Genomic DNA, 27686 nt, shown 5'->3' with positions numbered 1-27686 from the left:
CTTTCTTTGCAGACAGAATGGAGAACTCCATAGCATTGTGTTCATGGTTCTGTTTGGTTCAGTAAGCACTCAGTTGAGCCTCTTCAGTGGTCCAGACCTTGTATGAGGTGTGGGTGATAAAGATGTGGTTAGGACCCAGGCCTGGCTGTGAGAGGCTCCCAGTCTGAGGCTGGGGTGTGAGGAGTGGGAAACAGATAGGTAAGCAGGCCATTGTAATACAGTGTGGCACAGTGCCTCCATTAAGAGGTGGGGTAAGATGGTAGCACAGATAAAGGTCAACCAAAGGAGGAGGGTATACAGGGAAGCTTTTTGTATGAGTCAGGCAAAGAAGAGGGGCAAAAGTGTGATAGCCCAGAGGGATGGAAAAAAGCAAATGTATGCAGATGAAAGTGAAAGAGGAGAGTGAAAAAGTTGGCTTAACACTCAACATTCAGAAAATGAAGATCATGGCATCTGGTCCCATCACTTCATGGGAAATAGATGGGGAAACAGTGGAAACAGTGGCTGATTTTATTTTTGGGGGCTCCAAAATCACTGCAGATGGTGACTGCAACCATGAAATTAAAAGACACTTACTCCTTGAAGAAAAGTTATGACCAACCTAGATAGCATATTCAAAAGCAGAGACATTACTTTGCCAACAAAGGTCCATCTAGTCAAGGCTATGGTTTTTTCCTGTGGTCATGTATGGATGTGAGTGTTGGACTGTGAAGAAGGCTGAGCACCGAAGAATTGATGCTTTTGAACTGTGGTGTTGGAGAAGACTCTTGAGAGTCCCTTGGACTGCAAGGAGATCCAACCAGTCTATTCTGAAGGCGATCAGCCCTGGGTGTTCTTTGGAAGGAATGATGCTAAAGCTGAAACTCCAGTACTTTGGCCACCTCATGCAAAGATTTGACTCATTGAAAAAGACTCTGATGCTGGGAGGGATTGAGGGCAGGAGGAGAAGGGGATGACAGAGGATGAGATGGCTGGATGGCATCACTGACTCGATGGACATGAGTCTGAGTGAACTCCGGGAGTTGGTGATGGACAGGGAGGCCTGGCGTGCTGCGATTCATGGGGTCGCAAAGAGACATGACTGAGTGACTGAACTGAACTGAACTGAATGTAGATGAGAAGCATTTGTCTGTGTGTGTGTGTGTATTTTGGAGTTGAGAGACACTACCATCAGATTGAGATTAGCTGCTTCACATTTGAGACAGAGACCAGAGGTGGCTGAAACTAGGTCGGCAGCCTCTAAGTCTGGAACTTGGTCTTTGTTTTTTCCATCACACAGGTAAATGCCGTACTTTTCTTAGGGATTACTTCCTAGACAGTGTAACCTGGGGGTTATGTGCTCTTCCTAACATGTTAGTCATAAATCTACACCTTCTCACCTGGTATTCCTCATAGGAAACTGTAGTTTCCAGGATACTTAGTGAATATCTTTTCCCAGATTGTGTCTTTAAGTTTTGTCTTTGCTGCTTTTGTCATGCATAAGTTTATTTTGTGTAAATGGTGGTATAAATGATCCTTTCCTTTCTGATTTGTGATTTTCACTTCCTATTTAAGCTCTCTACCCCCAGGGAAAACAAACCAATCTGATCACATGGACCACAGCTTTGTGTAACTCAATTAAACTATGAGCCATGCCTTGTAGGGCCACCAAGACGGACAGGTCATGGTGGAGAGTTCTGACAAAACGTGATCCACTGGAGAAGGGAATGGCAAACCACTTCAGTATTATTGCTTTGAGAATCCCATGAACAGTGTGAAAAGGCAAAAAGATATAGCACTGAAAGATGAACTCCACAGGTAGGTAGGTGCCCAATATGTTACTGGAGATCAGTGGAGAAATAACTCCACAAAGGATAAAGAGATGGAGTCAAAGCGAAAATAACACCCAGTTGTGGATGTGACTGGCAATGGAATTAAAGTCCGATGCTGTAAAGAACAATATTGCCTCGGAACCTGGAATGTTAGGTCCATGAATCAAGGCAAATTGGAAGTGGTCAAACAGGAGATGGCAAGAGTGAGCATTGACATTTTAGGAATCAGCGAACTAAAATGGACTGGAATGGGTGAATTTAACTCAGATGACCATTATATCTACTACTGTGGGCAAGAATCCTTTACAAGAAATGTAGTAGCCATCATAGTCAACAAAAGAGTCCGACATGTGGTACTTGGATACCATCTCAAAAATGACAGAATGATCTCTGTTCGTTTCCAAGGCAAACCATTCAGTATCACAGTGTTCCAAGCCTATGCCCTGACGAGTAATGCTGAAGAAGCTGAAGTTAAATGGTTCTTATGAAGACCTACAAGACCTAGAACTAACACCCCCAAAAGATGTCCTTTTCACTATAGGGGACTGGAATGCAAAAGTAGGAAGTCAAGAAATATCTGGAGTAACAGGCAGATTTGGCCTTGGAGTACAGAATGAAGCAGGGCGAAGGCTAACAGAGTTTTGCCAAGAGAATGCACTCATCATAGCAAACACCCTCTTCCAACAACACAAGAGATGACTCTACACATGAACATCACCAGATGGTCAATACCGAAATTAGATTGATTATATTCTTTGCAACCAAAGATGGAGATGCTCTATACAGTCAGCAAAAACAAGACTGGAAGCTGCTGTGGCTCAGATCATGAACTCCTTATTGCCAAATTCAGACTTAAATTGAAGAAAGGAGGGAAAACCACTAGACCATTCCGGTATGACCTAAATCAAATCCCTTATGATTATACAGTGGAAATGACAAATAGATTCAAGGGATTAGATCTGATAGAGTGCCTGAAGAATTATGGATTTGATCTGATAGAGTGCCTGAAGAATTATGGACAGAAGTTCGTGACATTGTACAGAAGGCAATGATCAAGACCATCTCCAAGAAAAAGAAATGCAAAAAGGCAAAATGGTTGTCTGAGGAGGCCTTACAAATAGCTGAGAAAGGAGAAGTGAAAGGTGAAGGAGAAAAGGAAAGATATACCCATCTGAATGCAGAGTTCCAAGAATAGCAAGAAGAGATAAGAAAGCCTTCCTCAGCGATCAATGCAAAGAAATAGAGGAATATAATAGAATGCGAAACGCTACAGATCTCTTCAAGGAAATTAGAGATACCAAGGAATATTTCATGGAAAGACGGGCACAATAAAGGACAGAAATGGTATGGACCTAACAGAAGCAGAAGATATTAAGAAGAGGTGGCAAGAATACACAGAAGAACTGTACAAAAAAGATGTTTCATGACCCAGGTAACCACGATGGTGTCCTCACTCACCTAGAACCAGAAATCCTGGAATGCAAAGTCAAGTGGGTCTTAGGAAGCATCACTATGAACAAAGTTAGTGGAGGTGATGGAATTCCAGCTGAGGTATTTCAAATCCTAAAAGATGATGCTGTGAAAGTGCTGCACTCAATATGCCAGCAAACTTGGAAAACTGAGCAGTACCACAGGACTAGAAGAGCTCAGGTTTCATTCCAATCCCAAAGAAAGGCAATGCCAAAGAATGCTCAAACTACCACACAATTGCACTCATCTCACACGCTAGTAAAGTAATGCTAAAAATTCTCCAAGCCAGGCTTCAACAGTACGTGAACCATGAACTTCCATATGTTCAAGCTGGATCTAGAAAAGGCAGAGGAACCAGAGATCAAATTGCCAAAATCCATTGGATCATCAAAAAAGCAAGAGTTCCCATAAAACATCTACTTCTGCTTTATTGACTATGCCAAAGTCTTTGACTGTGTGGATCACAACAAATTGTGGAAAATTCTTCAAGAGATGGGAATACCAGACCACCTTACCTGCCTCCTGAGAAATGTGTATGCAAGTCAGGAAGCAACAATTAGAACTGGACATGGAACAACAGACTGGTTCCAAATAGGAAAAGGAGTACGTCAAAGCTGTATATTGTCACTGCTTATTTAACTTATATGCAGAGTACATCATGAGAAATGCTGGACTGGATGAAGCATGAGCTGGAATCAAGATTGCTGGGAGAAATATCAATAATAACCTCAGATATGCAGATGACATCACCTGTATTTATGGCAGAAAGTGAAGAAGAACTAAAGAGCCTCTTGATGAAAGTGAAAGAGGAATTGGCTTAAAACAACGTTCAGAAAACGAAGATCATGGCATCTAGTCCCATCACTTCATGGCAAATAGATGGAGAAACAATGGAAACAGTGAGAGATTTTATTTTGGGGGGCTCCAAAATCACTGCAAATGGTGACTGCAGCCATGAAATTAAAAGATACTTGCTCCTTGGAAGAAACGTTATGACCAACCTAGACAGCATATTAAAAAACAGAGACATCACTTTGCCAACAAAGGTCTGTCTAGTCAAAGCTATGGTTTTTCCAGTAGTCATGTATGGATGTGAGAGTTGGACTATAAAGAAAGCTGAGCACTGAAGAATTGATGCTTTTGAACTGTGGTGTTGGAGCAGACTCTTGAGAGTCCCTTGGACTGCAAGGAGATCCAACCAGTCCATTCTGAAGATCAGCCCTGGGATTTCTTTGGAAGGACTGATGTTGAAGCTGAAACTCGAATACTTTGGCCACATGATGTGAAGAACTGACTCATTTATAAAGACCCTGATGCTGGGAAAGACTGAAGGCAGGAGGGGTAGGGGACGACAGGATGAGATGGTTGCTTGGCATCACCAACTCAATGGACATAAGTTGGAGTAAGCTCCGGGGGTTGGTAACGGACAGGGAAGTGTGGCGTGCTGCCATCCGTGGGATTGCAAAGAGTCGGACATGACTGAGCAACCAAACTGAACTGAGCCCCACCTCATTGTCATAAAATTATTTTCTTCTTACACCTTCCTGTCTATGTCTCTGTTTTCTTTTCTGTCTATTTCTGGAATCTTGAGTCCTGTGGCATTTTTCTAGGCCCCAGGTGAGACACATTTTGGAACAAAGTGTCACAGAAGGATATAATTAATGAGAAAGTTAAAGAGATCTAAATGACAGACTAAAAAGAAGTGCAATGTCTATTTTATAGGTGAAGAAACCGGAGAAGAAACAGAATAAAAAAGAAGTCAAGAGGTCTCTTCCAAGATCAAAGATCAAGTAAGTACTATGCAGAACCAAAGTCATCATATTCTGTAAGTTATTGAAATTTTCTCCAACAGTCATCTCTGACCTTTCCCAGGTAACTGTGTACTCATTCACTCATTCATTTACCCATCTAGCAGATTGTGGTTAGTCCCAAGAGGGATTTCCTGAAAGACAGATTGAATCCATGACTGTGTTTCCCCATCCAGTCATCCATTCATCCCTTCATCTTCCTGACACATTTTTAATGAGTCTAGGCTCTATGCTAGGCTCTGGGATAATATAGGTAAATAGGTATTATAGGCCCCATAGCAGGTAGAAAGTTGGTAAGGGGATAAAAATTATAACAAAGTGATAAATATTATACCAGGAGAAGTAGGGGGTATCGCAGAAATACATGGAAAGGATCTCCAACCTTTTTCAGGGTGGCAGGGGTCAGGAAATTCACAGTGCCCTGTGTTGAACCAGAGGAGATAACAAGATCACTCATTCATTCCATGCTGCTGCTGCTGCTGAGTCACTTCAGTCGTGTCCAACTCTGTGCGACCCCAGAGACGGCAGCCCACCAGGCTCCCCGTCCCTGGGATTCTCCAGGCAAGAACACTGGAGTGGGTTGCCATTTGCTTCTTCGATGCATGGAAGTGAAAAGTGAAAGTGAAGTTGCTCAGTCATGTCCGACTCCTAGCGACCCTATGGACTGCAGCCTACCAGTCTCCTCCGTCCATGGGATTTTCCAGGCAAGAGTACTAGAGTGGGTTGCCATTGCCTTCTCCCATTCATTCTATAGGCGGAGTCTATTATGTGCCAGGTGTTAGATGCTGGGAGTGAAGAGATGAGCATCATCGATGCTGTCCTTCCTCAGAGCCTAATTAGGGAGATTACAAATATGTATTAAAAAAACTCTGGGCCTTGGGAGGACCACTGTATCCTTCATTTGACTCACACTTGTTTACTGAGTGTTTCCTGTGAGCTTTCCAAAAGTAGAAGAGAGACAGTGAATTGGACCTGTTTTGAGACTTTCAGGTTCAGAGACCATTGAAAGAGTCCCTTTATGACTGTTAGTAATCTCACGAGGTAGAAGGGGTTCCAACCACAAAAGATGTACAGAAGAAACACGCCAGAGTTTAGCTAAAGCAGCAGTTATTTACCTTTGGAAGTTTCAGTGAAGGTTTTATGGAAGGGATGGCATCTGGATTGAGTCTAGAAAGAAGCTTTTTTTTTTTCTCTATTACCTCATTTAATTCTTAGAACAGTTCTCTGAGGCACAGGTTTAATCCTCATTTGTATTTGAGAAATCTGAGGCACAAAGAGGTAAAGTGATTTGCCCAGGGTCACTCCGCTCAGTGGTAGAAACTAGCCTCAAACTTAAGTCCCTGTCTGTAAAATTGTTGCCTCTTCCTGTTTCACCCATCTCCTTGTCATATGTTTCTCTTCTGGGAAACATTTTCTGAGGACACCTGATCCCAGCTCTCTACTCTGCTCCTCCCATGGACTGAATCTTCCCAGACCCTCCATCTTAGGGTCCTACCTTCTTGCCAGGGTCTCCTTTCCCCTGGCCAGGGGCTTAAAGGTTCCTAAACCTCTGCTACCCCAAATTGTCTAAAGCTATCCCAAAGCAGGTTTAGGAATTACTGCTGCTACTGCTGCTAAGTCGCTTCAGTGGTGTCTGACTCTGTGCGACCCCATAGACGGCAGGCCCCCAGGCTCCCCCGTCCCTGGGATTCTCCAGGCAAGAATACTGGAGTGGGTTGCCATTTCCTTCTCCAATGCATTAAAGTGAAAAGTGAAAGTGAAGTCGCTCAGTCATGTCCGACTCTTAGCGACCCCACGGACTGCACCCTACCAGGCTCCTGCGTCCATGGGATTCTCCAGGCAAGAGTACTGGAGTGGGTTGCCATTGCCTTCTTCTAGGAATTACTGGATCCCTTTAATGAAAAATCTCAGTCTCTAAGAGCTCAGGGTTTAAAGAATTTAGATTTTCGATTAGAAGTTTCTTTTCCTAAAGGAAGTGGCATTGGAGCCTAATCTTAAAGCATGAGATCAGCGAGATGAACAAGATGGAAGAGCTGTTTTGGGCCAAAGGAACACTAAGAACAAAGGCATGGACCTGTAGGGCCTCAGAGAAAGGGTGTGTGTTGGGGGTGGTCCTGGTGGGCTCATAGGCTGTGCTGGGGTGAGAGCAGCCCTGCCCCTCCTCACTCCTTACTTCCTTGTTTTCCGTGCTTGGCTCTCAGGGTCATGGCCTCTGCAGAACTCTATAAGCTGGATGATGGGAAGCCTCACCTGAGCAACTGCTTTCCAGCTAAAAACCTGCTTCGGACACCAGAGGAAGGTCAGGTGACTTCTCAAATCAGAACCTTTGCCTCACACTCAGCACCTGCTTCAGAATGTCTCTAACACCCATGTCTTCCTCTTCAACCCATTCACTAATGTTTCCTGCCCCATCCTATCACTTCCCTTCTAATCCATCTTCCCCCCCAGCAGCCTCAGGGAGTCTAATTTTTTTTTTATCCTATTCATGTGTGTATTTGGGCTTACCAGGTAGCTCAAACGGTAAAGAATCTGCCTGCAATGTGGGAGACCTGGCTTTGATCCCTGGGTTGGGAAGATCCCCTGGAGAAGGGCATGGTAACCCACTCCAGTATTCTTGCCTGGAGAATTCCATGGACAGAGGAGCCTGGCGGGCTACAGTCCATGGGCTTGCAAAGAGTCTGACATGACTGAGTAACTAACACTTTCACTTTTATGTATCTGTTTAAAATGTCTTATTTTTATACAATTTTTCAAGATTACTTTTCGTTTACAGTTATTACAAGATGTTGGCTATATTCCCCATGTACAGTACATCCTTGAGCCTAACTTACGCCCAGGAGTTTGTACCTCCCACCCCTACATGGCCCCTCCATCCCTCTTCTGCGCTTGGAACCACTAGTTTGTTCTCTGTGTCTGTGAGTCTGCTTCTTCAATTTTTTTATTCACTAGTTTGTTGTATTCTTTAGATTCTACCTATAAGCAATATCTTATATGGGCAGTTTTTCTCTTTCTCTGTCTGACTTATTTCACTTAGTATAATGCCCTCAAGGTCCATCCATGTTGTTGCAAATGGCAAAATTTCTTTTTAATGGTTAAGTAGTACCCCATTGTATATACATCCCACAGATTTTATCTGTTTATCTGTTGATGGACGCTTAGGTCGTTTCCTTGTCTTGGCTGCTGCAAATAATGCTGCTTTGAACACTGGGGTATGTTTTTGAATTAGTAACTTTGGTTTTTTAAAATTATTTGTTTACTTTTGGCTGTGCGGGGTCTTTGCTGCTGCTCGGACTTTTCTCTAGTTGCAGGGCGTAGCGGCTGCTCTTTGTTGTAGTGTGTGAGCTTCTCATTGCAGCAGCTTCTCCTGTTATGGAGCGTGAGTTCTAGGGCATGTGGGCTTCAGTAGCTGCAGTGCATGGGCTCAGTAGCTGTGGTTCCCAGGCTCTAGAACACAGACTCAGTAGTTACTGTGCATGGGCTTAGGTGCTCCATGGTGTGTGGGATCCTCCCAGACCAGGGATCGAACTGGTGTCTCCTGCACTAGGAGGTAGATTCTTTACCACTGAGCTACTAAGGACGCCCAGCAACTTTGTCTTTTTTGGATATATACCCAGGAGAGGAATTTCTGGATCATATGGTCGTGCTATTTTTAATTTTTTGAGGAACCTCCATAATGTTTTCCGCTGTGGCTGCACCAATTTCCATGCCCACTAACTGTACAAAGGTTCTCAGGGAACCTTCTCATGTACACCACAGTGTTCTCATCTGTTCAGTGAATTCTCACTGCTGTTCCTTTACCTTTCTACTCTACCCCAGGCCTTGATTTATGCCCTATTTCATAGTGTTCTATTTTGACATAGCTTTAAAAAAAATTGTTAATTTTTTTAATTGAAGGATAATTGCTTTACAGAATTTTGTTGTTTTCTGTCAAACCTCAACGTGAATCAGCCATAGGTATACATATCCCCTTCCTTTTGAACCTCCCTCCCATTTCCCTCCCCATCCCACCCCTCTAGGTTGGTACAGAGTCCTTGTTTGAGTTTCCTGAGACATACAGCAAATTCTCCTTGGCTATCTATTTTACATATGGTCATGTAAGTTTCCGTGTTACTCTCTCCATACATCTCACCCTCTCCTCCCCTCTCCCCATGTCCATGAGTCTATTCTCTATTCACATAGTTTTTTACCATTTGCCTGGAATGTTCCAGCCCTTATTCCAGTTGTCCAGACTCCTCCCATCCCACAGGCTCAGCTTGTCTCCCACACCTTCCAGTAAGCCGTGTCCAGCTACTCCAGCCCTCAGTGCCCATCCTCTCTTGTGAGCCATCTTCCTTTTTGTGTTTCTTGTTTGATGTATAGTCATAGTCTGCCTAGCTCCTAAATAAAGTGGCTTAAACTTGACTCTGCTAAATAGTTTTTCAAGCATTTATCTAATTAAAGACTCCCCTGGGGCAGGGACCCCTCCTAATGCTGAGCAGAGTCCGGCACATGGAACACTGCTGAGAAGTGTGGTTTCACTGGATTGGATTTATTGCTCTGAAAGTGTAGAGCAAGGGAAAAGTACCCCTAGCTTACCCTGGATCAGTGGCTTGCTGGTCACTCTGTACATGGAATAGTGGAAGAACCTACTCCTTTAGCTTGTCCTCCCCACTTCTCTTGAGTGATTTTACTTTTCACATAGGACCTTCTGTGGCCACCTAGTTGTTTAAAACCCTCCTGTGGAGCTGTCAGTAAGAACTCATGATTTCATGCCCACACTCCCTCGCACACACATAGATGGACAGAGAAATAAATACAGCTGTATATATCTTCATGTGTTAGTATACATATGTATATTTCCTGGCCCACGGAGGGCAATAATACCTCAGTTGCAAAGGGATGCTTGGCACCTCAGTATTGGTTTCTAAATACCATTCTCGAATACAAGAAGCCAGGGCTTCTCAGGCAAAAAGTTGTTTCTAGGGCTGAGTCAGGAAAAAATACACTTTGAGCCAGAAAATAAAGCAGTGCTCAGAAAAATGATGAGGGCAATTTGAAAGGACATAGGTGTCAACCTGAGGGAATGCCCAGTGGGGAAAGCTGGAACAGTATGAGCAGCAAAATAAACAAAGGTAATATTGGGTTGTAATCTGTAGAATAAGTTTTAATATATAGTCACGATCTCATACAATATAATTAAACTCTGATTACATAAATAAGTGGGGGAGAAGAGCAGCTCTTCCTTACAATAGAATTCTGGTTAATAAATGTAGAGGAATGAAGGAAACAGAAAATCACTATCAAAACATCACAATAATAATTTTTACAGGCAAGAAGCTCTACAGTGTTCTTTAGAGAAATAGAACCAGTAGAATGTGTGTGTGTATGTCTCTCTGTATGTATATCCTGCATGTTTTGTTTTCATATACATACATGTGTGTATATATGTGGACTAACACACACAGATAAATTATATATTTCAAGGAATTGGTTTATGAAATGTGGAGGCTGGCAAGTCTGAAATCTGTAGGACAGGCAGGCTGAAAACTCAGGTTTTCATGCTCATGCTGCAGTCTTAAGGCAAAATTTCTTCTTCCTTTGGGAAGCCTGTTTTTTGGCTTTTAAGGTCTCTTAGGTGAATGGGTGAGGCCCACACATTATCCATGGATTGTTTCAGGTACTTAAAGTCAACTGGTTGTCAGAAACACCTAGATTAGTATTTGATTAACCAACTGCTTACCATAGCCCAGCCAAGTTGACACATGAAATTAACCATCATAGATGCTAGAATTCATGGGTTAAAGTATGATGAAAAACAGGTTATTTATATAGTCTTGAGCTGTCTTTACTAATTTCAAAGAGACTTCTTAGTAGAGTAACTAAGCTGACACCACCTTGGCTGAGTGATCAAAATTAACATCACCAGTAATAAGACATAATTGGCATCATGTATGCTCTGATATGTTGTGCTGAGGAGGGCACAGCACCACTTCTTGCCAAACTGCAAGGCCTTTAGTCTATATTATGGGGGGGGCGGGAATCAAACAAACTCAAATTGAGACACATCTTATAAAGCAATTGACTATTGATTAGTGCTCTTCAAAAGTGTCAGGATCACACAAGAAAAATAGACTGCAGAACTGTCACGGATTAGGGGAGACGAAGGTGATGTGACAGCTAAATGAAATGTGAGATCTTGGATAGGACCCTGGAACAGAAAGAGAACATTAGTGAGAAAACTGATGAAAGTCAAATAAAGGCTGTAGATTAATTACTAATATTATGCCATTGTTAATTTCTTGGCTTCAGCCATTGTATTATGATTAAATACAATGTTAACATTAGGGAAACTGGGTGAAGGCTGTACAGGAACTCTGTGTTATTTTTACAGCTTTTCTGGAAGTCTAAAATTATCTCAAAATAAAAATTTACAGGTGGGTGGAAACCTTCCTATGGACAGATACTCTTCCTACTAAAAGCCTACCACATTAAAACCTAAACTCCTTATTCTGGTCCTCCAGACCTTTCAGATCTGACTCTGCTGACCTCTTCAGCCTCATCTCTTTTCCTTCATGTCCATCTCCCGACACATTCCTTCCTGGGTGTGCTGGCAGTTTTGGCACCAGCTCAGGCTGGAGTGTTCAAGAGTTTGGACTGCTGGGATAGGACAAAGGTGCATGTGCTAGATGAGGGCAGCCCTGGGAAATGAGTGCCCGGGCTGTCGGGCCCCGGGTGGAAATAGGAACTGGCTCACATCAGGCATAGGGCAGAAGCAGCATCCAAGAGCCAGGATTAGCAGCAGTACTCAGGTGAGCCAAGGCAAGCACCTGAGGCTGGGGAGTGGGCTATGTGGCAGGGAAATGGTGGTTAAAGGCACCAAGCTTGTCCCCACAGCTCTGTGCTGTTCTTTGCAATCCCAATCTTTCATGCCTCTGAGTACTTTTTGTGCCCTTTTCTCTGCCCAGGCTACTTGGTTTTTCCCTCTTCACCTGGTCAGCTTTCAACATACAAGACCCAGCTCATCCCCTAGGCTGGTAGCTCCCCACTCTGGGCCTCACAGCACTCTTTATATTTATTGAGCACCTTTGAATCCTCAGTCATATTCTTCTCCATAGCCCCAACTCCTGCCACAAAGTCAGTGCTCAGAAAATGTCTGAATGGATGATTGTGGGTGGGGGCTGTGGCTCAGGGTTCATTCAGCCACACTCAGTGCGGTAAGCTCTGTGTAGGCCTTGGGAACATTGAGATGAATGAATCAGATCCTGTATTCTCATGGAGCTTCCATTCTAGAGGGCAAGACAGGCAATAAACAAGTGAACAATGATAGATATTGAACAATGAAGAGTGAACAATGACCAGTAACTGCCCATAGGAAGGTTTCCCCCCACCTGTAAATTTTCATTTGGGGATAATTTTAGACTTCCAGAAAAGCTGTAAAAATAAAACAGAGTTCCTGTACAGCTTTCATGCAGTTTTCCTAATATTAAATGAATAAATTACTGATGAAGGAGAGAACAGAGTCTAGAATGTTGTCACGATTTTTATTGGATAGGCTTAGTAGTGAACCTCATATTCTTTTTCAGTTCAGTTCAGTTCAGTCACTCAGTCGTGTCCAACTCTTTGCAACCCCATGAATCACAGCACGCCAGGCCTCCCTGTCCATCACCAACTCCTGGAGTTCACTCAGACTCACGTCCATCGAGTCAGTGATGCCATCCAGCCATCTCATCCTCTGTCATCCCCTTCTCCTCCTGCCCCCAATCCCTCCCAGCATCAGAGTCTTTTCCAATGAGTCAACTCTTCACATGAGGTGGCCAAAGGACTGGAGTTTCAGCTTTAGCATCATTCCTTCCAAAGAAACCCCAGGGCTGATCTCCTTCAGAATGGACTGGTTGGATCTCCTTGCAGTCCAAGGGACTCTCAAGAGTCTTCTCCAACACCACAGTTCAAAAGCATCAATTCTTTGGCGCTCAGCCTTCTTCACAGTCCAACGCTCACATCCATACATGACCACAGGAAAAACCATAGCCTTGACTAGATGGACCTTTGTTGGCAAAGTAATGTCTCTGCTTTTGAATATGCTATCTAGGTTGGTCATAACTTTTCTTCCAAGGAGTAAGTGTCTTTTAATTTCATGGCTTCAGTCACCATCTGCAGTGATTTTGGAGCCCCAAAAAATAAAGTCTGCCACTGTTTCCACTGTTTCCCCATCTATTTCCCATGAAGTGATGGGACCAGATGCCATGATCTTCGTTTTCTGAATGTTGAGTGTTAAGCCAACTTTTTCACTCTCCTCTTTCACCTTCATCAAGAGGCTTTTTAGTTCCTCTTCACTTTATTTGTGTACAATTTCTAGTTCTTTCTACAGTGGACATGTATTATTGAGTCTTTTAAAAATGGCAGCTGTCCTTTGATTTTTTTTTATCCTGAGCTCCTAACAAGACCTTTGCCTTATAACGATAGAATTCAGGGTAAGGTCCAGGAAGATGGAACCCATTGAGTTGGTGTCACACAATGGACTCTACCCAAGAGATAACAAATGGTACAGTAACTAGCTGGCCCAGGAAAAAAGGATCTGCTTAACTCAGGATAGTCAGGGAAGGCTTCACAGAATAGGAAATATTTTATCTGCAATCATGAAGGAACCATTAAGAGTTCAAAGGCAAAAATGTGGAGGAAAGAACTGGGCAAGTCATTCTACACTTTTGAGTCTTTGCCTTTTTGTCTGTAAAACGGGGGCAGTAGCATGTTTCATTGGGTTTGGAGGCCAATTAAATAAGACAGGTATATAGATGTTCCCCTGCCCCCCACAACCCCAGTTGTAGCACAGTATCTGGTGCATATTAGGTAATGAGGAGCTAATTTTCATTTTTGCATTAAAGATAAACATTCTGGAAGGGCACTAGTTTTGGCTTTTAAGGAGTTCACTCCTGTTCTCATCTTTTCACTGTTCTCATCTTTTCAGCAGGCCGAGGACACTGGCTAGTGGCTCGGAAAGGTGGCCTCAAGAAGAAGCCCAAGAATGTGGCTGAGACAACAGCTGAAGGTCAGGAAGGCCAGAAGGTTTCCTTTGAGGTTGAAGGGAAGAAAGGGTCTCGACAGGAAAACCAAGTGGACACTCCTGGACACATGCTGGACCTGGCTTTTCTGGTGAGAGTGAATGCATTCTGGAAGGGCTGGCAGCACCAGCTGACGACTGTCTTGGTGAGGGGGTGGCAAGGACTTGCCCTGCTTCCCTCTGGTACATTTACCTCCCATCCATCCCAAACTATTCGAATGGGCTTGGCAAATGGAGTGCCCCCAAGATGCTGAAGGGACCCAGAGCTTTCTTTATATGTAAAGCTTTCTTTACATCCACTTTGTGAGATAGGTGTTATCATCCCCATTATATTGTTGCCCTTGTACAAATGAGAAAACTGAGGCCCCAAGAATTAATGTGCCTTGGCCGAAGTTCCTCAGCTAGTAATTAGGACTCTAGTTTACCCTGGATTAGAACTACTCAGAATTAAAACTCTGGTCTATTGACTGTAAAGCCTATACCTTTACAAATATTTTATCAGGTAAAAAGTCTTCATTGAGCCAGGGAGACAAAGCAGTAAGTCAGGGTAAACAGTAAATTTAAAAATCCTATTCCAGCACCCTGCTGGCTCAGTTGGTAAAGAAGCTGCCTGCAATACAGTAGACCTGGGTTCGATCCCTGAGTCAGGAAGATCTCCTGGAGAAAGAAATGGCAACCAGTATTCTTGCCTGGGAAATCCCATGGACAGAGGAGCCTGGTGGGCTACAGTCCATAGGGTCACAAGAGTCGGATGCAACTTAGCAACTAAACCACCATCACTATTCCAGCACATAGTAGGGTGTAAAGCCTTCTACTCTGCTCTGGGGAGACTCTAGGAGCAGGGGAACTAGGGAGCCTCACACACCACTGCCTTTGTCCTTGGGGTTTAGTGTCTGGCTGAAAGCCAAGGATGCCAACTAGATATACCTAGTGTCTGGGTCAGGCTTTACAAAGAGGACTGGGATGGTAGTTTTTATTTACTCTGTGCAATGCCTCAGTGGCTTTACACAGAAAGACCTATTTTGTAAACCAGTATTAATGTGCGGTCCAATGCTCATAGCTTCCCAAGAAGAACTCCCTGGCAGCTTACTTAGTTCCCAGACTCTGCTTATGGTTCCTGCACAGATCAAATGTTGAAAGAGAACTTAAAGGAGGCATCTCACCTCAAGGTGGGTAGCATAGGCTTTTTGCAGAATACTGTGGAGTTTCTTTGATTATTAGGTCCACTTCTCATTAGGGATGAGGAAGATTGAAGCAGCAGTACTGAGAAGGGGCAGAACCACTTCCCATAGTGCTCTTCTTTTCCCCTTTATTTTCAGCATTTCAACATATCCACACTGAGATCACTTGTTACAATTCTGAGATGACTGCTGAAACTCTGGTCATCACATTTATTTATTTTTTAATTTTTTTGGTCATCACATTTAAAGCATAACATCCAGAGGTAGAAAAGGGAACGTCACTGTCTTATACTGATTTTTAAATATAAGCAGCTTCCCAGAACTGACCTCCTACCCCAGCAGCCTGCGTCTCATTGGCCAAAAATACATCACAAGTCCCAGCAGTCACTGGTTAGGGGACCATGACCACCATGCTTGGATTAGACAAAGTCAAGACTTAGCCTGTAGAGCTGGGGTTGAAGGATACATCTAGTTAGAGAAATGTGAATGATACTGGGTTCTTTCACAGTGAGAAGTAGAGAATGGCTCTAGAGAAATGAGCTAACAATGTCTGGTATAGTGGTTTCTTTCCACCCTTTTCTGTCTTCTCATTCTCTGTGTGTGTCAGATACAGCAGTTTTTGTAAAATTGCCATCAGCCCTCTGCCAAAAACCTCTTGACAGCTTTCCATTGACTGTGGGCTAAAATCCACAATCCTTTGCAGAGCCACCATGAATCCACATGATCTAATAAGCGCGTCCATAACCTTACCTACCTGTTTTTCATCCTCTCAGAAACACCTTGCTTTCATTTGCCTGAATGGCATTCACAAACCCTGCCACCCACTTTCATGGGACCAGCTCGTACTTAGCACTTAAGGTATCGGCTGAAATATTCCTCAAATAGGTACTTCCTCACTTCTACACTAAGATAAGGATCTCCCATTACTGTCTCCCATGGCTTCTTGAATTTCTCCTTTAAAATACTTACTGTATTTGTAAATACTTGCTTGCTCATTGGCTTCCATGCAGTTTTAAGCTTTATGAAGGCATGAAATACTTCTGCTTTTCTTTGTTGTCTTAAGTTCCCAGTTCCATGCCTAACCATAAAAGGCACCATAACTAAATGATTAACTGAAAGAAGGAATGAGGTTTGGTTAAATAGAAATAGCAACTTCAAAGTTGAGACTTTTTGTCTACCTTTTAATTGTCAAGGACAATATATGGTAGTCCTAAGAGCACAGTGTTTAGTGATTACAGATTTGGGTTCAAATCATAGATCCATCACTTATTGGCTGTGGAACCTTAGGGAAGTCATTTCCTCTCTCTCAGCCTTATTTTTCTCATTTATGAAGAGATATATTCCCTTATGTCGAAGAGTTTAGTTAAGATTAGGAGAAAGTAATTTTTTTTTTTTTTTGGCCACACTGAGTGGCCTATAGGCTCTTTAGTTCCACAGCCAGGGATCAAACCCGCACCCTTTGCATTGGAAATACAGAGTCTTAATCACTGGACCACAAGGGAAGTCCCCGGAGAAAGTTCCTTGATATATTTAGCATGACACATGGCCCAAAGTAGTATATAAATATTTGGCGAATAAATGAATAGATGAGCAAACATAAAAGTTATGACAAGTGTTTTGGTAGTGCCCCAGAAATAAAGATTTTATTCTAAGAATCAGTTAGAGGAAGTGGAGCTCTAAAAAGACAGAGAAGGAATAGAGAGGAATGCAGCCTCCTAAGAGCCCCATAAAGTCCATGTTTCCACCCCCATCTTACATATGAGAAACAGAGGTGGGAGAGCCGACGTGGCAGCTTGATTCTGAGCAGCTCCAAAGCCTGTTCTTCCACTGTACCAGGCTGCCCTCCTCACCAGGGAGTCATTTGTTGTCTTGGCCAATTATATGAGCTTTGCTGGGGCCCTGAGTGCTGATTCTTTGCATTGTGTTGCAGCTGAAGCACCACTGTGTGAAGGATCCATCAGACCTCTGCAGCATTAACGTGAGCGGCCTGAAGTTCTCCAAGGTACGACTGGCCACCAGAGATGTGATTGTGGTGAGCTACACCTGAGGTGGCTCCTGTCTGATTGACCATCATAACTTCCAGAGTCTCTGGGAACTGGGAATCTGGGCATAGGAAGGAGGAGAGTCACACAGGGACTCACTGGGTGGAAACAACATTCACAGACACTGTCTTTTGCTATAGATTTGGTATTGCCATTATCCCATGTGAGGTGAGTTAAAGGAAATAAATAACCTTATGGAAGCGGTTTGAATGTGCATAGAATCTTATTGGGGTATGATTCATTGTGTGCAGAGAGTTCCCATCAGAAGAGCCTACAGGAGAAATTTCTCTCAGGTTTCAGTGCCAGGAATGGTATTGGTTCTCCCAAGATACTGATGACTGTTTTTTTTTTTTTTTTGACCATGGCATGCTGGATCTTTCCTGAGCACCTATCGAACCCGTGCCCCCTGCATTGGGAGGGTGGATTTTAATTACTTGACCTCCAGGGAAGTCTTGGTTTGTTCTTAGCTCACAGACTCTGTGACTTATATAATGAGTCATGTTTCTTTCCTTGCACTGGCTAATGGGTAGCTTGGAGCTAGATTTGTGGCCTGCCATCCCCAGTATATATATTATAGCACGTATTTTTGATCTGTAGGCCTTCCATATCATATAAAGAGAGATTGCTTGTAGAATGCCACACAGAAGTTAAAATGTATGAATGTAAGTAAATCTCAAAAGATCTGTGTATCTCAACACAAGTGAATCTCAAACATGTGGTGTTGAGTGAAGAAGGCAGATTGCAGAATGGTATCTACAGTATGATGGTACTTAATATAAAATTTTAAAACATATAAATAAAAACTATATATGGCTTGTGGATACACATTCATGTAATGCAAGTATTAAAGAGATGTGGGATAATCACCAATTCAGGATAGCTGTTTTTTATGAGAGGGAGGGTAGGGATATGTTGCAGGGATATCAATTCTCTATAGTGTTTTATTTCTTTAAAGAAATTTGAAGCAGAGACAGCATAATATTCAGATTTATTAAAGCTGGATAGTGGTTACACGGGCCTTCAGAGTAACACTTACAATACTTTGCTGACTAGAATTATTTCATAATAGGAAAATAAAAGAAGCAGAAAAGCCCTTCCTGTCTTTAGCAAGTAAATGCTCTTGTTCTTAACCCTTGAAGTCTTTGCTCCTTCTGACAGCAGCCCTGGAGCTTCAGCAAGGCCTCCAGGCAGGGAACTAATCTTATGTTCTTTGAAATGCCCTTTCACAGGCTAAGGAAAAGGATTTCAAGCATTTTAATTCAGTGATTTACATCAATGCCTCAGAAAACCTGCTTCCTCTAGGTAAGTTTTCTTCCTGAAAACCACCTCCTGCTTCCTGGCTGCCAGTCTTTCATGTTAGAAGTTGCCTGTCTGTTCACCTGTAACGCCATACATCTTGTTTTTGGAGTGCAATGAGCTGAGTGTGGGAGAACACATAGACCTGGATTCCAGCCCAGAGCCAGCACTACCTACGCAGAACACTTCTCTGTGAGCTGCCGCTTCTCTCTCTAAATGGAGATGATCCCCTTCCTTTCTTCCTCCCTAAGGCAGGATACTTTGTAGACTCAGACAGGATCAGTACAGTCAGCCCTCCATGTCTATATTTCCACATCCATGGATTCAACAAAACAGGGATATAAAAAATTTAGAAAAAATTCCAGAAAGTTACAAAAAGTAAAATTTGAGTTTGCCATGCACTGGCAGATATTTAAGTAGCATTTGTATTATATTTACAACCACTTACAAAATATGTTTCCTTGGAGGTTCAGTTGGTAAAGAATCTGCCTGCAATGCAGGAGACCTGGGTTCGATCCATGGATTGAGAAGATGCCCTGGAGGAGGGCATGGCAACCCACTCCAGTATTCTTGCCTGGAGAACCCCCATGGACAGAGGAGCCTGGCGGGCTGTGGTCCATATGGAATCACAGAGTCGGACACGACTGAGTGACACAGCACAGCACAGAGCATTTATATTATGTTCGGTATCAGAAATCTAGAGATGACTTAACGTGTACAGGAGGCTGTGTGCAGGTTATATGCAAATACTACATCATTTTATACAAGGCCCTTGAGCTTCCACAGATTTCAGTGTCCTTGGTGGTGATGCAAGATGGAGGTGGAGGTTGGGGACTGGGGTAGGGGGTGTGTATGGGGGTGTGTATGTAGAGGTGGGTGGTCCTGGAACCCATCTCCTACCCATACCAAGGGACTGTATGTAAAAAGTTTTAAGTCCCTGAGAACTCCTGCTCCTACTGCTAAGTCACTTCAGTCGTGTCCGACTCTGTGCAACCGCATAGACGGCAGCCCACCAGGCTCCCCCATCCCTGGGATTCTCCAGGCAAGAACACTGGAGTGGGTTGCCATTTCCTTCTCCGGCTGAGAACTCCTATAGGAGCGTAAAGCCTTCTTGTTTATTCAGCAAATCCACAGCGACCCCTGCTGGGTGTCAGGACAGTATGACTATTTGGCTTTTAGAAATCAGTGTGTCCAGTTTTCTGTTCTTCTGAGCTCAGTTATAGCAGGATACGGTAAGTGCAACGATAGAGGGAATCAGAAAATCAACTGGACCTCGAGTGTCAGAAGATACTTGTGAGAAAAGGAGTATGTAAGCTGAGATTTAAAACACAAATAGGAGTGACTCAGAAATTAGAAGGTGAGAAGGCATTTCAGGCCAACAGAACAACAGATGGGGGGCAGCAGTGCCTGACCAGGGACCCTGAAGAAGCTTTGTATGTGTGCAAGAGGTATAAGCAGAGGAGAATGGAGACTAGGAAGGTGGGCAAGGGGCCGCATATTATCAGGGGCACTGAGTGACATGGGCTTAAATCTGCAGGCAAAAGAGAACCTTGGAAGGCTTTGAAATAGAGACTCAGTAGTGGCTGTGAGGAGCATGGATTGTAAGATGGGAGCCAGGAAACCTGGGAGATGGTTGAATTTTTCCAGGAGAGGGGAGGTGAGGCCTCAACTGGGGCTGTGGCCACAAGGGTAGAGGGGACTGAGAGAGACAGAGTGAGAGAGGAGGTAGAAATAAACCAGACGTGGTAACTAAGGGGCATGTAAAGAAAGAGAAGAACCAAGGGGATTTACTGAGACAGACAGCAGTATAAGAAAGGCAGGTTTAGGGAGAAATAGGATGAATTCAGTTTTGAATGCATGGAGTTTGAAGGGTGTTTTTAAAGAAGTGTGTGACAAAGTCCCTGTCCTTGAGGAAACAGTGTGGTATCTTAGGAGCCTGAGTTTGAAAACAAAGGCCAGCAGGCATATGGAAAGATGCTCAACCTCATAAGAACTATTTTATGCCTATCAAATATTGACAGAAATGAGAAGGACTGATGACTTGCCAGCATTGGTAGGGAAATGGGTACTCTCGTATTCAAGTGAAATAAATTGGTGCAACATCTTTAGAAGGTAGTTTGGCAATGTCTCTTAACATAGTTGAGTAGTTCCACTCCCCAAAATTTATTCTACAGAAACACACTTGAACAAGGATGTTCATTGGAAATACCCTGAAAGCACATGTTTCTATTTGACTTTCTAGAACATTCCAACTCACAAAACCAACATAGGCCACACTTGACACCAGGTTCACTTAGAAGGCTCTGGGTAATTCCCCACGTATGCCAGCAGCACAGCCTCAGCACTTCATGTTCAGTGGAATCCTCTTGCCAGTTCCTGAGCAGTTCATGTAGCTGTTGAGGTAGCCATCCGTGAGCCACTCTTTGGCCACTCTCAATGGGTTGATGCCAGCACTCTGGCTTAGAAGCCTTATTCACCACAGGAGGAAATAGCTGTTGTTACACTCCATAGACAAGGCGCCCAGAGTTCCTGAAAAGGACATGGCCAATCACAGGAGTGCCCGCACCCAGAGAAGCCCAAAGTTATGGCGCCCCCTTCAGACAGGTATAGTTCATTCTTAGTTTCTCCTAGTCCAGATGTGACTTACCAACCTGGGGTCATTTTTACCACTGCAGTTTTGCTTAATCACACAGTGACTGTACCATTTTTTTTCAGGTTACCAATGGAAGAGGGCTAGAAAGTTAACTCAAGGTCCAGTTCTCAAGCAGAAGGGGAAGTGTTCTTAAGCTTTTATTCAGATAATCTAGCCACTATCCCTAGGGGTATGGTTAAATAAAATAGGGTATGTCTATACTGTAGAACATAATTCAAACATTATGCAGATCTGTATGTTTTGACTTAGAACATCTTTAAATCATATTGTTAAGGGGGAAAAAAAAGCAAGTCACAGTACAGTGTGTGTAGTATGAGTCCCTTTTTGTAGAAAGAAGTGTGTGTGTGTCTGTGTGTTTCAGTATGCACATAAAAAGTCTAGAGTACTATATGTGAAACTTTGAATAGTTACCTCTAGGTATTGAGATTAAAAGGAACTTTGATTTTTCTTATTTTTCTAAAAAACTTTTGTGGAAATGTTTACTTTTATAATCAGAAATAATAAGGATCATTTTTTAAAATGGGCTTTGGAATTAGATTCAGTTCTTGATCTTTCCATTTAGCAATTCTATTTCTAGCAAATCACTTAGCCTGGCTGAGCCTTGGGTTCTTCAGCAGTGGAATGGAAGTAGTAATCACTCTTTTTCAGAGTTGTTAGAGATTAAGAGTCCATGTAAGTAAAGCACTTTACGCAATGCTGGGCCTAACCCAGTGGGAACCCAGTAAATGACCACTATTTTATCTTTCTCTTATGTCTTTTACAAGTTACAGTTTCCCTCTTTCTCCTCCCTCTTTAGAGGCATTTCACACGTTTCCAGTCTTAAAGGAACTGGAGCTCGCATTTAACGGCATCAAAACAGTCTATGTGAAATACGGAGACTTTAAGTCCTTGGAAGTAAGTTGGAGGTAGGGAGTTTTTGGTGCCCACCTGTTTCCCTGTAAGGAATGGGTGTAAGGAGTCTACTGGTCATAATTTTTGGGAAGGAGCTCTCTGGGCCTTTATAGCTACCTTGCTTCAGGTGGTCCTCTGGGGAGGGTGGCAGAGTTGGTGGTGATGATAAAGGAGTGGGTTGGTGGAGGTGATGGCAGTTGGATGAGAATACACTATACCCATGGCCATGGTACATGGTCTTGGAAAATAAATGCCTAAGTAGTCTGTGTAGGAGAGTAAGTTTATTTTTTTTAATATAAATTTATTTAATTGGAGGCTAATTACTTTACAATATTGTATTGGTTTTGCCATACAGGAGAGTGAGTTTAAATAGAGTATTTTAGGACAAAGAATTTGAGAGGACATCTGGATCCAGTGGGGGTTGAGGCATGGGGGTTAAGTGCTAGGCACAGCAGACTAGCCCAGCTGAATGGGAGGTGTTGTGAACTTATTCCTGAGACCCACCCTGGTATGAATCAGCCAGATTGGTTCCAATGAGCTTGGATAAGGTTATGGGCCATAGACTCAGGGATGAGTATGAATAAAACGGAGCCTCTCTAAGTTCTATAGCAGACTCTTGACATCTGTATATCCACAGCTGTTTTGTATTTGAAAATATTTTTAAAAATTGCGCTCTTCTTGGAAATCTTTCTCCTATATTTCCCATAGTCATGCATCTTCTATACATGTTCTCATACTTCAAGTTAATCACCTATCAGCATCTATGAAAACTTTAGGGTAATTTTGTTTCACAAAAAAGCAAAGCTTTTGTCACCACCTGAGAATCTGCGTGCACAAAGAGTAGAGAACAGCAGAGCTGGATTGAGGTGTGGGGCAGGCATCTGGCCAGGCTCACTCACTAAGTAACGGGCTCTTCCTTACATGTTGGCCTTCTAGAAAAGCTTCAGAGTCACACCTCACCAAAATGTCTGCATGTCATGATCCTTGGGGTTTGCCTCAAAGAACTGGTAACTTAAATTATTTAATGTACAAACATCAAGAGACAGCCATTCTTCATAAAAACCTCATTTAACCCGGTCTGACCAGAGAGAAACCTTCCATAAGAGTGCACTTTTAAGAGTTACATGCCAAAGTTTTAAGGTGTTTTAACCACTTGGGATGGTGATCTTCCTGAAGTGGATTATACGTCCTTGTATTTTTAAAGCATGCTAAACTGAATGTAATGGTACCTTTTCTCCATGGTTTCCAGTCATATTGAGGCTCACAGTGCTTTACTATGATTTCTGACAGGAGTGGTTCTCATACTTATCCAGGAAGTGAAGTTCTTGAAAGTCCTTGAAAGGAGAGAAAGAGAGAAAATTTACAACAACTCATGCAGCTTTGTGCTAGGTTAAAAAACATGTTATACCAGAGTTTATTATAAACAGAGGGAAACAGGTTCCAGAAGCTCTAGAGATATAGGGGGCCACTTCTTTACCTACAGGCCTGGGAGCTTCTTACAGGTTTCCATTAATTTGTTATTTTGCTTTTTAAAAAGTAGTTATTGAGCTCCTGTATGTTGTACATTGTTCAGAGACTCCTACCTTCCTTACCCCAACCATTTCAACCTCCTACTTCAAGTGCCTGTGGGCCCACAGGGAGGGGACGTGACTACAGGCACTGACCCTACAGCTGACTTACTGGTTGATCATTAATTGACTTTTTGGAGGCCCTGCCTCATAGTGTGATTGCAACTGATGAATATTATTTATCCAGCAGACCAATCCTATCCAAGGGAATTTGTTTATATAAGAGAACAAAGTCAAGATTCAGAATGTAAATGAGAAGAGGAAATCTCCTGGTCAGTCATTTATTCCCCCTCTCTCTATGGTTTGCGAGGGCTCTCTAAGAAAAAGGATAAACCTATCAGATATCCTGAATTTGCAGCCAATAGCAGTGAATAATGTGTAATGAAACTTGATGTGACTCAGCAGATGCAACATCCAAGTTAGGAATCTTCTCTCCTTGTTTGCCAGAAAGGCTGTCACCCAGAGTAGAACTCTTCAGGAGTCAGTTTAGAAAAACAGCTTTGTCATGATTTTATTCTCTGATCACAAGTCTGAAAAAGAGTCAGCTGGAGAACTGCCTTAAAGTCAGGACACCTTGTTTGTAGTCTTGGTCCACCCCTGCTTTCCCCTAACCTCCTTGGCCAAATAACTTACCCTCTCAGTGGAACTTACGTCTCCCCCTCTGTAAATTCTGGGCCAGCTGTGAACTTCTTTGCCGTGCAAGTTCTAAGACTATTCATTTCTTTGAACTGTCCTTACTTCCGTAGAAAGCAGATTTGGACCCAACATTAAATAGCAAAACAGCCAGAGCAAGGGTCGGCAAACTTTTTCTGTAAGAGGCCAGACAGTGACTGTTTTAGGCTCTGCAGCCCCTAGGCTTGTAACTAGTCATAACTGTCATAACTAGTCCACTCTGCTGTTGTAGAAGGAAAGCAGCTGTAGACAATATGTAAGCAAATGGGCAGGGCTATGTTCTCATAAAACTTTCTGATGCTGAAATTTGAATTTTATTTAATTCTCATACAATGTTATATCATTGTGTTTTTTTCCCCCAACCATTTAAAAACATACAAAGCATTCTTAGCTCACAGGCCATACGAAACAGACAGCAGGCTGGATATGGCTTACAGGCCTTCGTTTGCCAATTTCTGAGCTAGAACACTGATGGAACAGCTCAGTATGGTTGGAATGCAGTGAGACACAGTAGAATATGGTGATAGATGAGCCCAAGAGGAAACAGAAGAGACTGTAGAGAGCCTTGGAAGAAGAGGATTCAGTTCAGTCGCTCAGTTGTGTCTGACTCTTTGCAACCCTGTGGACTGCAGCATCCCAGGCCTACCTGTCCATCACCAACTCCTGGAGCTTGCTCAAACTCATGTCCATCGAGTTGGTGATGCCATGCCACCATCTCATCCTCTGTTGTCCCCTTCTCCTCCTACCTTCAATCTTTCCCAGCATCAGGGTCTTTTCCAGTGAGTCAGTTCTTTGCATCAGGTTAATACAGTCATACTTCACAAAGTATTGGAGTTTCAGCTTCAACATCAGTCCTTCCAATGAATATTCAGGACTGATTTCCCTTAGGATTGACTGGTTTGATCTCCTTTCAGTTCAAGGGATTCTCAAGAGTCTTCTCCAACACCACAGTTCAAAAGCATCAGTTCTTTGGCACTCAACTTTCTTTTTAGTCCAAGTCTCACATCGATACATGACTACTGGAAGAACCATAGCTTTGACTAGACAGACCTTTGTTGGCAAAGTAATGTCTCTGCTTTTTAATATGCTGTCTAGGTTGGTCATAACTTTTCTTCCAAGGAGCAAGCATCTTTTAATTTCATGGCTGCGGTCACCATCTGCAGTGATTTTGGAGCCCAAAAAACCAAAGTCTGTCACTGTTTCCATTGTGTTCCCATCTATTTGCTATTAGTGATGGGGCTGGATGCCATGACCTTAGTTTTTTGAATGTTGAGCTTTAAGCCAACTTTTTCACTCTCCTCTTTCACTTTCATCAAGAGGCTCTTGAGTTCTTCTTCGCTTTCTGCCATAAGGGTGGTGTCATCTGCATATCTGAGGTTATTGATATTTCTCCCAGCAGTCTTGATTCCAGCTTGTGCTTTAGCCAGCCTGGCAACTTGCATGATGTACTCTGCATATAAGTTAAATAAGCAGAGTGACAATATACAGCTTTGATGTACTCCTTTCCTGATTTGGAACCAGTCCATTGTTCCATGTCCAGTTCTAACTGTTGCTTCTTGATCTGCATACAGATTTTTCAGGAGGCAGGTCAGGTGGTCTGGTATTCCCATCTCTTTCAGAATTTTCCACAGTTTATCGTGATCCACACAGTCAAAGGCTTTGACGTAGTCAATAAAGCAGAAGTAGATGTTTTTCTTTAACTCTCTTGCTTTTTTGATGATTCAACAATTTGATGAATACCAGCTGGTCTCTGAGGACAGCTTAAGTGTTACCTGCTGTGTGAAGCCCATCTGAAGCCCCTAGTAGAGGTCAAACATCTATGCTGGTAGCATTGCTACTTAACAGACACACATTATGTATCTAGCTGCCTGACTAGGCTGTGAGCTCACACAGGGCATGGACTGGTTCACAGTAAGCCTTCAGTATACAGGCCTTGAATGAAGGGATGGTGATGACCATGACAGGCATCATTAAGCATTTACTGTGTTCCAGGCTCTATGCTAAAGGCTTTACCTACACAATTTCTCATAAAAATCCATTATTATTTCTACTTTATACATAAGGAAGCTCAGTTTAAGTAATTTGTCCAATATCACAGTTAGTCAGGACTTAAAGCCAGGTCTACGGGGGGTATCAGTTAATTGCTGCAGTGGAATCAAACCAAACCCAGCCCTCCTCCGACAGTGACCTAGAGTCAGTTGTGTTTATGTGTGATTGACTGTGTTTTACTGAAGCGGTAGACTAGAGACCTTGCCCCCTGCACCAGCTGTGTAAGATGCTGAAACTGGCCCCATTCAGTAAGGGTCAGTGGTGTGTGTGGGTGGATGTGCTACCAAGTACTGCTCGCCACACAACAGGCCAGTAAATCAAGAGACAAGTTGTTGGGGCACTGAATAGTGAATTTATTCAGAAAGCCAGCAAACCAAGAAGATGGTGAACTAATGTCCCAAAGAGCCATCTTGCCTGAGTTAGAATTCAGGCTTCTTTTCTACTAAAAGAGGAAGGAATAAAGTCAAACATTTCCTGGATTAGTCAGCCTCCTGAGGGGAAGTGTTAATTTCTTCCTTCCTGCAGTCATTCAGAGGTGGGCCTGCTCAGGAGTTTTCCTGTGAGCTAAACAGAGAATTTTAGCTTACGGCTCATTACCTGGGAGGCAGGATTCCCAGAGATGGGCCATTACGTATAATTTAATTTTATAGGCAACATCCCTTTAGTGATTACCAGGTAATAAAATAAAAAAGGTTCATCCCTATTACAGAGAGGGAGGGAAGGGAGCAAAGAGCTAAAGTAGGTGTCCAGAGAGTCTCTTCTGGAAAGAAAACAAAGACTGGAGTGATACCATTTATCATAATTGCCTTTGTGTTTGCAGAGAGAAACTCAGTTTCCTGGCTGGCCCCCTAACCCAAGTCGACTGTATCATGAATCTCGGTGGCTAGTTAGAATGTGCTTTATGATGAGGTGACAGTTTGGGTCATTGTCCTCATAAGCCAGTTCATTTCAGCTGCTTATTTTATGTGCACCTACTGTGCCAGGGCCTGTGCTAGATTACAGTGGCAAGGCACTTCACCTCGGAGTTTATAGCCTAGCCTACCGCTGTGCACCAGGACCTGCTCGCTTGGCACATCCATGCACCAAAATCTCTAGTCCTCAGCCTTATATCCCGTTATCACAGTTACCTGGCTGACTATGAGAAATACCCTGGAAGCAGTCTAGATAAAGCACTCAAAGTCAGAGGAGGGAGAGAGTCCATCTGGCTG

General features: G+C 43.1%; 1 protein-coding gene across 5 annotated transcripts in view; it reads left to right on the top strand.

The window, feature by feature from the left end:
• Nucleotides 1-27686, top strand: part of XRRA1 (X-ray radiation resistance associated 1) — a 67681-nt gene that overhangs the window by 2092 nt on the left and 37903 nt on the right. The window contains exons 2-7 of one of the 5 annotated variants that reach the window (NM_001434771.1): nt 5004-5071; nt 7291-7388; nt 14034-14218; nt 17238-17309; nt 18579-18651; nt 22095-22192. In NM_001434771.1, coding sequence (NP_001421700.1) covers nt 7295-7388; nt 14034-14218; nt 17238-17309; nt 18579-18651; nt 22095-22192 — 522 coding nt within the window. In that variant the 5' untranslated portion in view covers nt 5004-5071; nt 7291-7294. Of the gene's footprint in view, nt 1-5003; nt 5072-7290; nt 7389-14033; nt 14219-17237; nt 17310-18578; nt 18652-22094; nt 22193-27686 lie in introns of those variants that run through there. The other 4 variants (XM_005216243.5, XM_005216246.5, XM_024975034.2 and 1 more) reach the window with 4 other exon arrangements.

Source organism: Bos taurus, chromosome 15 (genome assembly GCF_002263795.3).
Source record: "Bos taurus isolate L1 Dominette 01449 registration number 42190680 breed Hereford chromosome 15, ARS-UCD2.0, whole genome shotgun sequence".
Classification (NCBI taxonomy): Eukaryota; Metazoa; Chordata; class Mammalia; order Artiodactyla; family Bovidae; genus Bos; species Bos taurus.
Note: the sequence above shows the minus strand (reverse complement) of the source record. Positions and strands in the feature narration are given on the sequence as shown.